The sequence below is a fragment of the Neolamprologus brichardi genome, chromosome 14, assembly GCF_056152115.1.
Source record: "Neolamprologus brichardi isolate AB-2024 chromosome 14, ASM5615211v1, whole genome shotgun sequence".
Classification (NCBI taxonomy): Eukaryota; Metazoa; Chordata; class Actinopteri; order Cichliformes; family Cichlidae; genus Neolamprologus; species Neolamprologus brichardi.
The window spans coordinates 27121537-27138896 of NC_142117.1; the positions used below are offsets into that span (position 1 = coordinate 27121537).

Here is a 17360-nt window from a genome sequence, read left to right on the forward strand (position 1 = left end):
TGTCTCTGTTACTTTTACTGCAGTGACAGAGCTCCCGTTCCCTGCTTCCTGTGCTTAAGAAAAACTGGGCTAACACGTCTCTGTTGTAACACTTTTTATTTTTAGATCGACAACAAGGGGAACCATCTGCTGGTGTCTGAAGAAGCTTCAATCAATGTCCCCGCCATCGCCGCTGCCCACGTCACCAAGCGGTACACAGCCCAGGCCACAGACGAGCTAACCTTTGAGGTAGCGGCTATTATGAAACATCTATGAGAAACACACTCCCATTTGTTTAACTTGTTTTTTCTTCTTTAGCTAGATTTTATTTGACCGAGTGTTTAGCATATGCAGATTTCCGATTCCATCATGATTCCTTTTTAATGGACTCACCTGTGATCAGACTCATCATCACACGCTTTGTGATCCAGGTGGGGGACATTGTTTCAGTCATCGACATGCCGCCTAAAGAAGACACAGGCTGGTGGCGAGGGAAACATGGATTTCAGGTATAATAAATGCACAAATGTCCTCTTTCTACTGTATAATAATACAGGTAAAAACAGGTAATACCTTGAATTTAATTAAAGAGAACCAGAGGTGTCGCACTTTGCATCCTTGTTCTGTTTTACCTTTTAATGTTTTTGAGTCATTCTATCATCATGGGTCTTCTGCTCAACTATTTCTGGTTTCAAAAACATTTTGTGTCTGATCCAAAAGGGTCTGAATAGTTTCTAAATGGTACTCTAGTTATAACTAAGCAAATAATGTTTTTAAAATATATTTTGTGTATTTTAATTTTCGAGTCCCACTGCCCCGGAGCAGTCCGATAATCCAGATTAAGTTTAAAATACAGTCAGAGAGACATTAAAAATGCAACAATGTAGCATTTTCATATATATTCTGGCAGTTAGCGTGTGTCCTTGCTTGCCTGCAGCAGTTGTGGCTTTAGACTTACTGTTGGGATGGGGAGTTTTGATTGATTGATTGATTGAATCTTTATTTTGAACATGTTAAAAAAGTACAACAACATAGAAATAAAAGAGACAAATAAACAAAGCAAAACAAAAAGAAAACGAGCAACCACAACTACAAATATCTTTTATGTTCAAAAAGGAGCAGGAAGAAGCATGAGCTTATTTAATCCCACCCCTTTTCCACTATCTAGTCATTTATAGACTACCGAAATACCTCCTTGCAATCACATTATATGTCATGTGTATATATATATTTTTTTAAATTATTATTCTTTTTTTTTTTTTTTAATTAATTTATTTTATTTTATTTTTTTTATTTTTATTTTTTTTAATATATATACATATATGTTTCTATCTATCCATACATACGTATTTACACATACGCACATATACACATTTTCAATAACCCCATTAACACCTCAAAGGATACACAACCTACAAATATATATATACCCATACCAACATACCCGTGCACCCGCACACACATGAAAATATTAGACAAGAACACCCTATCAAATCTCTACCTCTTCCCTGTACCCTGTAAAAACCATCTCCTTAAACCGCTTTTTAAACTGTGCCATGCTCGGACATTGCTTTATATCTTTACTTAGTCTGTACTTTAGTTAAGTTAAGGTTAAGGTCTTGTATTGGAGATACCGATCTCAGCATGTGGAAACGGCAATTTGGCCTTGCGACACTTATGACGGGAAAGTTAATTATTAATCCCTTTCTTATAACTGTTAATTATTTTGCTGTATTTGATGTATAAAAACATTTCAGGCATTTTATTGTGGATACTTTATGAGATATTCATATTCAAATATAGTTTCAGATTTCAAAGTGTGAAAGAAAAACACGCTGGGAGTGGCTCAACAAACCAGAAATACAATGTATACAAAGTAATTCGCATATGAAGCCTAAATTTCACAGCAATCGTTATATCCTCAGACTTTGGATGCACAACATTTTTATGCAAATTGGAGATGGGAGAGCAGAAAATGTTTTTAAAAATTTGATGCTTTGAAATAAATGAACCATTTACAATGTTCATACAAAGTCTGTGGATATGTTTAATAATAGCTTTGGCCTGCAACTCCAGGATGTTGTCCAAATCTTTTGACAGACCTTAGCAAAGTAATCAAATGTGTTGTTGTCCCTGCTAGAGCAGAAGTAGTTGCTGCCAGCAGGAGCACGTTTTGCAATGAGGATCTAGACGCAACGAGACAGACTCACAGGTTTTGTGTCTGTTTGTCACAAACAATGCCAGCCACACTATCGCAGCTGATAGCTGACGATTTAGCGTCTGAGGCAGCGTCTCATGCTTCCTGACCTATTTCTGCACCCTCGCCGTATAACAGTCTGCTCCAGCATAAAACACCCCCTCTGGTCCTTTTAACATTCAAGCGTATCACAGTTTCTGTCTCTCCCCTTTAGTCCTCTCAGTCTCTCTTCTCTCTTCTTCCAGGTTGGTTTCTTCCCCTGTGACTGTGTTGAGCTGATAAATGACAAGATTCCCCCCAGTGTTCAAAGCTCAGTGCCAAAACCAGGTACTTTTCAGTGTGTGTTTGTGTGTGTGCGTGTGTGTCGGTGCGTGATGATTTATTTAAGACTTGTGTTTCATCTTAATCAGTGTGTAAGAAGCATGGAAAGCTGGTAACGTTCCTGAGGTCTTTTATGAAGTCTCGACCGCCGCCGCAGAAGCTCAGGCAGCGCGGCATCCTCCGAGAGCGCGTGTTTGGCTGTGACCTGGGGGAACATCTCCACAACTCAGGACATGAGGGTAAAATGGATTTTTATTTCTCATTTTACAGTGAATCATTTTTACCTGCTGGCTGTTCACATTTCAGTGTAAACTGCTGGAAGGTAAGAACTAATCCCAAAGCAGGGATTACTTCGTGAATCCTTGGCTCTTTGTAGATTTTTGTAGATTTGCCAAAACTGCTTTGTGTATTTTGGGTTTTTAGGCCTTTGGGTCAATAGGTAGACAATACTCATGTGACTTTCACCTTTCATCTTGTGTATTATTGTGATTTCATACATTTCTTGCTAAATATTGTAGTAAAATCTGTTCTTCACACTGGACAATGTAATTTCACCTGTGTTGTGACTCCTTACAATGAAGCGATGCCTACTTGTAACCTTTCCTCGTGGGAACACTTCAGCCAGTGAGTAATGATTCATAGAAAACAGCTGAAATAGGAAAAAATCCAGTTGAATTACAGTGTTTTTACCTGTTGAAGGTGGGCGATGTTTGTTTAAATGCTGCGTAAACACTTCACTCAAGAGTCTTAACAGCCTCAGGACTGTGTGTTTTGGATTCGCTCAAGATAAACCACAGTACCTTGTATTTACAGTGATGAATGAGCCTGTTATCCACTGCAACACATTGACTCAGTGAAATGTTTTTCATTGTTGCATAGCACAACAAGCCACGCTGTGGTACGGAGAAATACGATCCAGGTTTTCGGGCTTTGGCTGCACATGCAGTACTTCGTGGTATGATTGATTTTTGTCAGGGCGTCCCATTCAAAAATCGCTTTTGAAAGAACCGATCGAGGTATCAAAAATGCGTGTAAAATGTAACATAAGCAACGTGATATAGAAAACCTTCAACTTATAAAACACCTGAAGAAAGCATATTTTTAACGATGACTTTGAATTTGACACTAGCTATAAGCGTGTTTGAGTCTTTACTGCAAAGTGATCCATGTCTAAGGTGCGAAAATAGCAGATTATCACAAAAACACACTAAAAAGCAGCTATTTAAATGTGACTATTGGAGTTGAAACAGAGAATGATGCAGAGATAAGCTGGACGTTTACCACTGTTACCTGCCAGTGGTCAGTGATGGCCAACCCAGTAAACAGACTGCAGTGGTTAGTAAAAGTCTTGGCTTGTAATAACATGTAGAGATGCACAGTACACTGAATCAAGACAAAACTGATGTTTTATTGTTACAACCGCCATTTTCTGTCACTTATCTGAGTCATTGGTCACAGGGCCAGCTGTCTAAGCAAATATGTTCAGGCCTCCCCTCCCTAACTCATCCAATGGACCCTCTCCCAGTAAAACAAGTCAGGATCTCACCAAGGAGGCGTCCAGGAGACCACCTCAACTAGCTTTTGATGTGGAGGAGCAGTAGCTTTACTCTGAGCCTCTTTCAAAGACTGAGCTTTTCATCCGATCTCAAAGAGAGAGCTTCCCTTTGGGGGAAGCTCATTTTTACCAGCAGGCTGTATGGAGCGCAGCTGTGCAGTAGCTGAAGCAAAAACTTTGATGTGGGAGGAGTTTATTGAGACTATGGTGTAAAACTTTTGGTAGACTTTGGGGGAATTGTGGCAAACCATCACGTTTTCCAGGAGGGGAGAGCAGGGCTCTACTCACATTGTCTACAGTAAGTGTAGTGCACTGGAATAGTTAGATCCCAGTAGCACGGCTTCCATAGAAGAATCAGAGACTGGGGACCAGGGGGAAGAGTTGCCCATCACTGATGGCCAGGTTCCTGGGGTGGATGAGATTCTTCTCGAATTTCTTAAGTAACCGGATGTTTCAGAGCTGTGTTAGTGGGCATGCTTTTGCAGCAAAGCACTGAACTTGAGGACAATGTCTCTGGATTGGCAGACTGTGGTAGTGGTTTCTCTTTTTAAGAAGGTGGACCGGAGAATGTGTTCCAGCTTCATGGGGATCACACTCTTCAGCCTCCTCTGTAAGATCTACTGCAGGCTGCTTGAGAGGAGAGTCCATTTGTTAATCAGAGGAACAATGACTTTTGGGGGGTTTTGTTCTTATGTGGTAATGCATAGACAACTTAAGGAATGAAGCATGTCACTGACCATCTTTTCTCTATTGCAGTGCCCCAGGTTGTTAAGAGTTGTGCAGACTTCATAGAGAAACATGGAGTCGTGGATGGAATCTACAGGCTCTCAGGGATCTCTTCCAACATTCAGAAACTGAGGTTTGTGCCTGTTTCGCACATGCTGCAAAATCAAAATATAACACTAAACAATTCCTGAGGATTCTCAGGAAGGACCAAATTCCAAAACTGGCTTCTAGCTTCTAAAATATCCCCTCTAGTCTGAGTTCCCTCTGGGGTTTCAGTGTCTTTTTTTTTCTTTTTGCTTATTTTCTTTTTTCTTTCAAAAGCTTTTTTGGTGAATGAATTATGATAAGTAATTGGAATTATACTGAGATTCATTAAATATTGTTTTCTTTTTGAGCTGCTTCTTTTGGAATCCATCAAACACAATTTGTTTCAAGCTGCGCAGCTCCGAACGGCTGTAATGGTCTTCTCATCTATTTTATGCTTGCCAGGAGGAATTTGTGAAACAATCCCCCATCAGTACATAAATTAGGCACAGAACCTGATGGTGTTTGACAGCCAATCAAAACGTCTTTTCTCACTTAAAATAACTGACTGTCACCACACGAAATAGTCTTTCAACATTTATGAAAACACAGGAGATAAAAACGCAGTCGACGATTTTCTGATAATAATCAGCAAGCTTATTAATAGATTTCCTGCATTAGATGCAAGAATAAAGTTTTTTTTTAAACAAAGACACTGAAATAGTAATAAAAGGCATACATTATCATGTGGTAAATTAATGATTTCTGCCTCAAAAGGAGCTTATAGTCCTGTTTTTGTTGTTTGTTTTTCTCATATATTGACAGATGGGCAGTAGGATGACTCCCACACTGTTCTGTTTTTCTCTTTATTTTGGTCTCCATGTAGGCATGAGTTTGACTCTGAACAGATCCCAGACCTGAGCAGAGACGTCTACACACAGGATATCCACTCAGTGGGCTCTCTCTGCAAACTGTACTTCAGGGAGCTGCCCAACCCTCTTCTCACCTACCAGCTCTACGACAGATTCTCAGTAAGGACCACAGCACGGGTTTACACTGGGAATAGATATCAGAAAGGAAGCTGGTATTGCAACAGTGTCAAGTATTACAAGTAGGGCAAAAAAAAGCTGCGAGGAACATATTTCTAGTTATTCAGTGGTGACAAAAGAACAGAAGAAATCATTTCAAAATTTCTGCTCATTTTGAAGTGCTGCTCAAAATGGGGTCAGTGCATCACGCTGAGCTTTCTAGGAACAGCGGGGGTTGTGCATGTTAAAACCCGAATAGCAGATTAAGCGAGACAAAACAGTGGCTGCTTTGAATATTTAACAAAAAAGGGGGAAAACGAGAGCGGGGATGTTGAGGAAACTCCCTCGGCTGTGATTAACGGTCTCGAAGTCATGCGCGCTTTATCCTCTGTCTTTTTACAGGAGGCTGTGTCTGCACCCACAGATGAGGAGAGGCTGGTCAAAATCCACAATGTCATCCAGCAGCTGCCTCCTCCACATTACAGGTCAGCTTTCAAGCTCGCTGCTGCTGCACCCTGGTGGTCTGAAGTAGAAATGGGATTTTGTAAACAGCATGTCGGACCCTGCTGAGAGTCTGACTTGGTTTGTGGGAGCCGTGAGATCCCGTTTTCCTACACAAGCCTATATCTCAGTTACAAAAATGTCTCTCATATTCACCAAATACAGCAATTTAAAGTTATTTTATTTAGCTTGAGATGTGAAAAACTGATCCTGCCAGTTTCAAATCTTTGTATTGGTAATAGGAAGGATAACTGTGTTGGGTTTGAGCAGATACAATAAGCTAAAGTTGTCAATTTTAAAGTCTAAAAAGAAAAATTTACTTTTTTTTTTGCAGGACACTGGAGTTCCTCATGAGGCACCTCTCCCAACTCGCCACCTTCAGCTCCATCACTAACATGCACACAAAAAACTTAGCTATCGTCTGGGCACCTAACCTCCTCAGGTGACTATCATAGCGTCGCAGCATTAGCTTTGCTGTTTCATTCTAGCCTTTCTGTGACGGTGAACTGGGGCATGTCTCAGTGGTACAGAGCTGCTGTGAAATGGGTTGCGCTGTGCTTTGCTGTGTTTCAGGTCCAGACAGATCGAGTCGGCCTGCTTTAGCGGCACGGCCGCGTTCATGGAGGTACGTATCCAGTCGGTGGTGGTGGAATTCATCCTCAATAATACTGAGGCTCTCTTCAGCCCCAAACTTAATTCGATCATAAGGGAAAGTACTGGTAAGTGTTTTTTTAAAACTGTTTCCCAGTCAAGGATTATAAAAGTTCTTGTATACATATATACCCTGTATGCATCTCTAACACACTGAACATTTCAACTTTAGGTAACAACACCTTATCCAGACCAAAGTCCCTGATGGTCTGCTCCCCATCCACTAAGTTACTGTCTATAGAGGAAGCTCAGGCTCGCACACAGGTACATCTGGGCTCCCCGGCCACCACCCCCTGCCTCACCCACAGTGACTACATCGAGGTCGGAGAGGGACCAGGAGCTCTCCTCGGCAAGTTCCACACAGTCATCGAGCTTCCGATAGAGAGGTTGGTATATGGCCGCCTTCTGTGATATATGTGAAGGAATCTTTCTGCTTCTCGAACTGCGACTCACGCGCTGTCACACCCGATCTGATCTGTTTATTGATAACAATTAATGGATTCAATTCAATTCAATTCAATTTTATTTATATAGCGCCAAATCACAACAAAAGTCGCCTCAAGGCGCTTCATAGATACAGAGAAAAACCCAACAATCATATGACCCCCTATGAGCAAGCACTTTGGCGACAGTGGGAAGGAAAAACTCCCTTTTAACAGGAAGAAACCTCCGGCAGAACCAGGCTCAGGGAGGGGCAGCCATCTGCTGCGACCGGTTGGGGTGAGAGAAGGAAGACAGGATAAAAGACATGCTGTGGAAGAGAGACAGAGGTTAATAACAGATATGATTCAATGCAGAGAGGTCTATTAATACATAGTGAGTGAGAAAGGTGACTGGAAAGGAAAAACTCAATGCATCATGGGAATCCCCCGGCAGCCTACATCTATTGCAGCATAACTAAGGGAGGATTCAGGGTCACCTGGTCCAGCCCTAACTATATGCTTTAGCAAAAAGGAAAGTTTTAAGCCTAATCTTAAAAGTAGAGATAGTGTCTGTCTCCCGAATCCAAACTGGAAGCTGGTTCCACAGAAGAGGGGCCTGAAAACTGAAGGCTCTCCCTCCCATTCTACTTTTAAATACTCTAGGAACAACAAGTAGGCCTGCAGAGCGGGAGCGAAGTGCTCTAATAGGGTGATATGGTACTACAAGGTCATTAAGATAAGATGGGGCCTGATTATTTAAGACCTTGTATGTGAGGAGCAGGATTTTGAATTCAATTCTGGATGAGCAGCATATTTGGCACTTAATTAAAAGTCATTTACAAAGCAAAGCTGCAAACTTTATAACTAAATTATTCTTTAATTAGATGCCATGAGATGAATAATCGGCCAAAACAAGTATCTGAAAATGTCAAGTTCACTTTTGGGAATTTTGCATTTTTTTCTTTTTTTTTTTTTTAGTCCAATCAGATGACTGATGAGCCATGATGAGGCATCCGTCATCTGTCAGTCCGTTTACAGTATTGGTCACAGTTTAATTGCACTTAACGATGATCACGTAATGGGTCTTCACTCAAGTTTTACAACAATTTGGCTGAATACAAATTGTAACACATAAAAAAAAAGAAATGTGTGGATAAGGTCACTTACAAGGTTTTCCCATTTTCACAGTGTGACCTTCATGCACACCACTTACAAATTCTTGCTCCTGACGTGCTGAAGAATCAGTTCAAACAATTTAGTCATTCAAGTCATTAACATGAGATCCTCCATGATAATAAACATGCTTGAACAACATGAAAAAAGCTGAAAAAACAAATGACAGGAGAGTTCGAACTTTCACTTTGCCACGTGTATCCTGTTAGATGATGATGAACATGCTCCTATTGGTCATAATCGCTGAGTCAGTGCTCGTATTACTGGTTTACCAGGGGTTTCCTATCATCATTGTGCTAATCCGGTCCACTCTATGACATGACGATCATGCCGTTTATGGCTGTGGCAGGATCCTCTTTGAGTTTTGAATGGGTTTGAATTCTAATAAGTTTGTGTAATACAGCCAATGACAAGAAAACTTTTCACTCTCTTGTCATACTTCACAATATCATGCGATTTGTGATTGATCGTGAGTCATCGCTAACACTCTGGTTGTAGACTAGATAATTAATCGCATCATATAATGAAAAAATAGTAACTACTTATGTCTTGTTTTTGGTCTCAGTTAGAAGTTATTTTCTTCTTCTTGTACTTTTAGAAACAAGCGCCGGTATTGAAAATGATGCGTTTCTGTGTTGCAGCAGCAAGCGGCCTCCTGCTAAGGCTAAGAAGTCTCCAGTGGGGAACTGGCTCTCTTTTTTCCACCTGGGAAAATCCCATTCTGTGTCCAAACGTAAACTGAAGCGACACCCCAGTGAGCCTAACGAGATAAAGAGCATTGCACTGCCAGGTCAGCCCAGAAAACATGCAGCTTCTGTACCCCAAATCTTCATTGCTTCTTTTTTGCATTTTAATTTATTGCTTTCTGATTGATGTATTTATTAGAGATGCTGATTCATTTATTAGGAATATTAATTTGATCAAATGTTTGCAGGGGGAAGAGGAGATAGTGGCACTTTGCGCTCTACCAAAAGTGAAGAATCTCTCACCTCTTTGCAAAATTTACAAGGTAATTAATGGTTAATATTGTCTATTTTCCACACTTCAAACATGCTGCCAGTGGTTTATAATATTTTCGTACAACGTACTACTAAATAATCAGTATAATATGAGTATGATTTTATTCCATCCCAGGGGAGCCTCCAAGTTACCGTCCTCTCAGACCTCGTTCAACTAGCGAGGCCATGTCTCCCGACAGTAAAGACGACCTCCACAACGGCGGCAGTAAACGCGACCGCAAAACAAAACCGCCACACGAGAGTCACGCTGGTGCAGATCGTGTCAGTACTGCAGCAGGCATTTCACCTCCACACCAGGAGGATGACCTCGACCTTTCTCCACCGGCTGCAGGCATCTCTACGTTAGACTTTGACCCCATGTCTTTTCAGTGCAGCCCACCTCCAGCAACCCCTGGACCACAACACGGTAAAGATGCAAACAAGTGGAGGAAGAATGTTGGTTGTTCTAGTGAATCAGAGCTCATCTCTTCTCCTAACAACAACAACCTGGCCTGCCTACAGTCTCCAGACATTAGTCCAGTGCTCAGTAAAGGTGTGAGGAAGGTTAGCTACAAGCAGCTCTCCCCTAAACTCAGGAAGAAATCATTTAAGACGCAAGCAGATGTTCAGTCTGCATCCATGTCTCTGCCACCTCAGAGGGTTTCTTCTGCCCCAGCGGATAACAGTGACGCTCCACTGGCAGATGGAAAAGGGCCCAAAGCGTCCTATCAACACTGCAGCCCACTCAGCACAGCGAGCCAGGCATCAGCTGTGACAGACCTCACTCCGTCTGCACAGAACATGTCCGATCCAGGTTAGTGCCATTGCTCTTTCACATTGCATACTTGATTTATACTGTAAAGTTAGTGGTTATTTAAATAAGAATGCCTTTCTTAGTTTCTTATGAAAGCTTTTGTGTCTTGTCCCATCACGTCTTACCATAGCTTTGTTTGTCCTGTCATACTGTAGCGTTGTTTGTCTTATCCCTCCCCAGGAACAGATAGACTTATGAGTTCAGTCTCTGTTCTCCCTCCTCACCCTCCCTTGACGAGTGCCGCACGCAAGTTGGCTCTGGCTCTGGCTGAAACTGCCCAAAAGGCCAGCAGCGGCTCCCAAAGAAGAAGCAATGTCCCTGTGCATCCGCTTCACAGACCGGAAGCATCTCACGTCCAGGACAGACCACCACGGCCCTCAGTCCTTGATCTCAAAGCGTATCCCCAGGAGTACAGCGGCTCTAACGTCTCCCCTGCTTCCCAGTGGCAAACATCGGTGCACAGCCCTGCGGAGACCCACTGCTACTCTCATCCTCTTCATTTCCTGCCTCCGCACCTCTGCTCAGAGTCGCTGCAGGTCACCGACGGACAGGAAAGCATGTGCAATTTCACTCCCAATGTCAGTCCGCTCGGGTCAGGGAGCTTGGATGAAGGCAGCGCTGAGAGGAGGGACTGCAGAGAGAAAAAAGAGCTTAGCGATGTCACGCAAACAGAGCACACCTATCAGAGTGTTGGAGTTTCAACACCCACTCAGCCCGTCTACTCGCCTCAGAGCCCATCGCCATCTCCTGGATACGTCAACCCGGACTCGATAAACGTTTTTAATTTCCGCTCCGTTCTGGCAGAGACCTCCATGCCCGCATCCGTCGAGGAGGTGTTTCCGCGTCCATTACAGCCCTCCTTAACGCATCATTACAGCCCAGAAGAGGAGACGCCGCTCGGCATGCTTGAGGATGTCTACGGTAATCAACATTATCATCATCATCATCATCATCACCGACCAGTTCAGGCAGCACGAATGCCTGCACCTCACTGCCCTCGGCCTGATGCTCTGCCGCTTCACCTTTCTGGGCCAAAAGGCTTGTACAGGCAGTCCTCCGAAGGCCGCTACAGCAGTTTAGGTTTAAGGCACCCTTTGTCACCTCAGTACAGACGATACCATAGAGATGAGCACCTTATCAGTGGCTGCCACAGGCAACAAGGCCAGTGGCAGAGGTCAGATGATAGAGTAGTCGGCCACCCGGCCATCCGCAGGGCTCGCTCCTTCCATGCCCCTCAGATTAGTCACTACGAGTTGGCAGAGACAGAAGTCCTGCCCCCTGACACCATGTTTTATGTCGAGCAGACAGCAGGCCAGGAAGCACCTTATCAGAGGCTGATTCAGACCGGTCTTCACCCTGTGCGGCCGCAGTTTGAGAACACACACGCTGACTACCACTACAGCCCCTATTCAAATGTGAACCCTGCAGATGGCTCTCGCTATTACGCAGAGCCCTGCCGGCAAAGCGGCATCCGACACAGTAAGTCTTACACCGTGCGTTCCACAAGAGAAAGCGGACAATCAGATTACTACAACTACTCTCCTCAGCGCGTCCCCCCTGTGAACAGAGAGCTTTTCATAGAAAGCAGGGACACTGTTGTTTATGAGGCGAGAGACGCAGAAGTTTTCGAAAGAGTCTTATATCAACCAGTCGTGCAGGAGAGTAAATCCAGACACAAAAACACATATCCAGCTGCGTCTCCTTGTGAGAGTCCCATCTCGCTTGCTGACACAAGAAGTAGAGACATCGCACACACGAGAAGCAAGTCAGACCCTGGAAATGCCTGCCTCCTTTCCGCTGACAAGATGGAAAGACAAAATGTTATCCTTACATCCCCGACTTCCCAGAGGTCCCAAGCGGTAGACCCCGAGGTCACCAGGCGGCAGCGCGTTCACCGCTCAAGCGCGGACTCGGGGCCTTCCAGGCGGATTCACATCAAAGAGCGTTCCTCTCAGCAGCCATCGCTTCGCAAAGTCCCCTCGCTCCCGGAAAGAGGCTGTCCTAACTTTAAGACCGTCGAGCACAACGACAGAAGCCATACGCGAGGTCATGACCAGGATCGATTAATGACGACCAACGCTGTCAACAGCTACTCTGGTATGGTGAAACCCAGCATCCTCAGGAGACCCGGGAGGTCGCAGAGCACCAGAGAAAACCGTCACTACTACCACTACCACGCCAAATCCCAAATGGATCCCGAACATCTGGGATCCTTTTCCAACAGAAGGACTCAGAGCACTAAAGTCAGGCCCACACAATATGACCACATGGAGGGGTATTACGCAGCACCCAGGCCTAAACCCACAAGATCCGTTAAAGCCGTGGCAGGATATCTGCCTGGCCAGGGCTGCATGTCGCCCCGCGGGCACAGACTGTTGTCCCAGGCTCTGGGTCATGAGGCTTTTTATCACGCTGCTCTGAGATCAGAAGCCGGGGTCTACGAGTGATTCTGACCACTGTTTTGTTTTTTGTTTTTTTTATCTGATTCCACATTGGGGCCAAAGGAGAACAGCACTTTATCCTCAGCCAGACCAACAGACTGTTGCTTTGAAAGTGTGTTTATTTTAACCTTCAGGAGCTGCTACAAAAAGTGTGAAGTGAGGCTGCTGCTGGGGATCGTACTGCCAGCGTTAGTGGTAGTTTCATATTTTTCCAGTGGCTTCCAGGGAAGCTAGAAGGCAACAAATGAATCGTATGCAGGCGTTGTATTGAATGAAAAGAGTGTAAACACTAAGACGCATGACGAGAAGAAAATGTGTTTAAAAAAGAAGAGATTTTATTTAATGTCTAAGCAACACAACAAGGGATGACAAGGTAAATTAACTGGTTTTATGAATATGATTTTAAAGTTTAGAATGTGTATAAAATAACAGTCATTTTAAACGTATATTTCTATAAATAACACACATCTAACATGTGGCCAATGTACTGTACATTTGTTTTTTATTCTGGTCTGCTCAGACTTCAACAAGCACTTTTAAGGATAACTGTGTACGAAACACATTGTCTTAACGTGGTATACATGAAGCCTCTTGATATACAGCGTATCTATTTTTTCCTGTAAGAAACGGCTTGCTCAGAATCTTTGTTTGAATTCCAAATTAGCACTTTTTGGGAGGGTCGGTGAAACGGAAGATAACCTCATGCTTTCTAACTTTGCGCTTCTTTTTCTTTATCACGCATTGTGTATTGCAAAATGACAATGAGTGCTATGATTTTTGATTTCGTATTCTCTTTTTCTTTCGTTAAGGTCGAACGCACCGCGGCAAAATATGCTTGAGATGTACATGCGAGTCAGCTCATGCGGTTCGGTGAAAGTGTATTTTGTGCGGCATCGTGCTTTGGTCGCGTAATGAAAGTTTCTTCGCTCTTCATGGGGAACTTTTAACAGTGTGGTGTTTTACATGTTTTATTCATTTAAAGATGCTCTTTTAAATTCTTAATGTAGACGAGGATATTCTGTTAAGACATGTTAATTGACTTATTTTAGTGAAAGTAAAGAAAAAAAATAAAGATATATTATCAATGATTACAGTGCGTCAAACTCTTATTTCATGGATATATTTAGAGGACATGACTTAAGACACTGTATATGCATCTTTTTGCTTTACTTTACCTTCAACCCTTACTCATTAGTGTTAACTTCTAAAAATGGATGCTTAGTAACCAGAGATATTACTTTCTTCGTGCGATTTATCGATACATGGCACCTACATTACCCACAATGCAACAATAGGCCGCAGTGCTGTCGAAGAACACACTTTAATGGCTTTCATCTAAACTAATTAATTTCTAGGGGTCTCTACAGTCTTGGAAAAACAATTCTGCTTGATACGAGATATGCCTTTTTGTAAATTATTACCACTAATTGTAACCTTAAAAATTGCTTTTGAGGTCTAAATTGGCCTACGGTTCATACTTGGCACTTATGTTTTTGTTTCTAAGAGACAGGCAAACACTAAAAAAAAAACCAGTCTAAAACAAAGTGTGTAGATGTGCACCAGTGTAACAGGTGTTTCTCTACAATGCATCCATTAGGAGGGTGAGGCTACAGAGGTCTGGTAAGCTCACGTCTTTCTAGCTAAACACTTCCTGACATTTTTGTTTTTCTTGTTTTCATACTTTTAATTTTTCACTAAAAGCTAAGTCTGATTTTGGTGCCATTTACAAGATTTTGCTGAGTCACAAAAGGTTTACGACATATAAGTGACTTGCAAATTGACATTTTATGTGTAAAGTCAGTTTCCCAGGAATTTAGTTTATAACGTGTGATTCCGTTATGAATCAGCAGGCTGGGGTTTGGAGAAAGAAACTACTGGAGCACTAAAAAAAAGCATTCCAGGATTTGAGCTAATAGACTATGAAACATGCAACTTCATCCCACCAGGTTTAATAGTCAAAACAACATTTTGTGTCAATAGTGTTCTTAAGCAAACTGGGGAATTTCAAAGCTTTTCTGTCCAGTTAAGCAGGCATTATGGAAATACATTATGAAGCGTCGTTAGTCAAAGAGTCTACTAACTATCTACTTTTTTAAAAGATCTGAGATGTGAAAAAATCAAGAAATGTGATGTTTTAAATCGATTTCTAAAATGCTGTGAATAAATAATGCAGTTATTTAAATAAATATGTATTTATTCCATCTTTCTTATTCTGACCCTCAGGCAGAAAGTCCCAGAGCTTGGAGCAGTTTTAACAGTGGCGTGTGCTCACCACCAGGTGGCACTGCAGCACTGCAGAAACAACATAAGCTCCTACTGCATTCAGGGGAGATCACAGACTTTGATTTGCTTCTCAGACATCTCATATCTGCTCAGAAACACTGCAGAGGATCCTGACTATTTTATTGCTTGTATTGCTTTTGAATTTCTGTGGTTATTAAAGAAAAATACCTGGATGTGATGTAGAAATGTGTAAAGAGCTCATTTATTGACAAAGATATGCTCTTCCAGTTAGCTGTAGTAGCGAAATTAGCTGTAGAAGACGAGCTTTAAAAGCGAGTGTGATGCTGTACTTATATACCTTAAGCTTGTAGCCACAGAAAGCCCATTTAAGCCATGGTTTAAAGAGAGTTGAGGGCAGTAGAATAATCAGAGGGAATCAGCCAAGGTTGTCCAAAGTGTCTGGGGAATTGTTGCATTGTTAGAAATTATTAAAGTGTTCCCCACCAGATCAAAACAGCCTCCCATTCACAGCTGACTGAAAGGCTCGGTCTTTGGCAAAAACCATTAAGAGAGCCTGCGGACTCTAGGCAATGTCTCCTGGCAGCTCTGCATTGCTCCTGGAGCAGCGAGCCATTGTTTATTCATCGCCACATTGGCATTCAAAGTGCATCCTCACTGTTCTCTTTCATAACCAACAAGTTGCAATTTTTATGCATGTGAAGGTTGAAGTCAAATTATTTATGGGAGACTGGACCTGAGGAAGGCACACGGCCTCTAGCAAAATGGTTTACGTTGAGAGCAATCCTTTTCTATAGGCTATTGAATTCGCTGGATCACAGCAAGATGTGCATGTATTATTCAGCTTTTGAGAGAAAGAATTGTTGCCCTGCTAGACTGCCATCTGCTTTTTGGACATTGTGATGCATCTGAGGCATGCTACCCTTCAGGATTAGGTTAAAGTCTTATTTTTCAGCATGGGGACAAATGAAATGAGTGGGAAAAAAAGGATGGGCTTTTCTAGCGTCCCTCCCTCAAACTTTTCACCGCCCCTCATTGCAGGAGGCTTTCAAGTGCAAAATACATATATATATATATATATATATATATATATATATATCAGAGGGGAAATTGCATGAGCAGGTCTCGCTGTACCCGAATTGGAAGAAAGAGGCAGAAGAAGCTGAGGTTCAGCTGCGAAAGGAAGGAACTTTCACCTGTATGAGAAATTATTCAAGAACATCTGGTGGAGTCCAGATGCAGAGATGGAATGTGTGAGGCGTGTGGTGCCAAACGCCAGCAGGTGCAAGGTGAAAGGACTCTCACCTCTCCAGGGGCAGGTGATCTGCAGGATAATAGTTACCCACTACTCTTAGGAAGACGCCTCTTCAGAGTTGAACAAAATTGTGCATTACAGACTCTTTACATTCTGAGCGAACAATTTAAAATCCTTAATGGTTCTGACTGTGACTGCAGTCAGCAGATCTATTAGTAATATAGCACATGGCAGGAGCTGCGTTTCTCTGGTTCACAGCACTTTAGTGGCTCCATAAAGAACCATTTTTGGTTGTTCATTACAGTGTAATGTTCCATTACAAAACATTATTGGAACTTTATGAATGTACACTTCCTCATTGTTTCTTTGATGGATCTTGACGGTGAAGTGCAGAGCATATTTAAATAGCAAAACACTGCAGTAGGAGCATCCAGTTCAAAACAAACCAAAAAAACAACGACCCTCCTTTAGAAAGATATGCATCCAGCTGGAGCTTATTTATGAATACATATAATCAGCCTAAATAACGGAGAAGTTTTTTTTTCCCTTTTTGTGAATATGTATAAAGACGCATTGTCTTTTAACCCTCTCAGGTTCATATTAAACTTTTTATTGCTAATGCACAACCAAGTCCTGCAGTGGTACTTCTGAGTAAGAAAAACTCATAAAATACGTATGTGGGGTAATCAGGTTGTTAGTTTTTAACTGTTGCAAATCGGCAACGCCTGCCTCGAGAGGGTTAAAAACCTGCTCTCTGTATATAGATAGCAGTGTGTGTGATGGCCTTAAAATAGATGTTTTAGTGAGCACATGAAGCAGCACCTGATCTTACTCTAAGCTAAAACATCAGTTTCGGGTGCTTTCCCTTGTTCGTGCAACAGAGGAACATCTGATCCGCGTTCTGCCATTCTGGCTCGGTGCCACCTTGTCCTTCTTGGCGACAGTTTGGAGATGAGCGGCGCAGATCCGACTTTGGGTTTCTGTTGTGTTTTCAGCATCTCGCTGATTGGGAGACGCTGCCATAATCACCAGTG

General features: G+C 42.5%; 1 protein-coding gene across 1 annotated transcript in view; it reads left to right on the forward strand.

Moving 5' to 3' along the window:
* The window catches only part of LOC102793877 (rho GTPase-activating protein 32-like), a 28258-nt gene extending 14340 nt beyond the window's left edge, over nt 1-13918 (forward strand). The window contains exons 9-22 of the mRNA XM_087851051.1: nt 106-228; nt 411-488; nt 2422-2503; nt 2587-2736; nt 4809-4911; nt 5689-5833; nt 6233-6315; nt 6666-6773; nt 6905-7050; nt 7155-7368; nt 9219-9367; nt 9512-9586; nt 9712-10389; nt 10570-13918. Of these exons, the coding sequence (XP_087707177.1) occupies nt 106-228; nt 411-488; nt 2422-2503; nt 2587-2736; nt 4809-4911; nt 5689-5833; nt 6233-6315; nt 6666-6773; nt 6905-7050; nt 7155-7368; nt 9219-9367; nt 9512-9586; nt 9712-10389; nt 10570-12836 (4401 nt within the window). The 3' untranslated portion in view covers nt 12837-13918. The remainder of the gene's footprint in view (nt 1-105; nt 229-410; nt 489-2421; nt 2504-2586; nt 2737-4808; nt 4912-5688; nt 5834-6232; nt 6316-6665; nt 6774-6904; nt 7051-7154; nt 7369-9218; nt 9368-9511; nt 9587-9711; nt 10390-10569) is intronic.
* The last annotated feature ends 3442 nt before the right edge of the window (nt 13919-17360 follow it).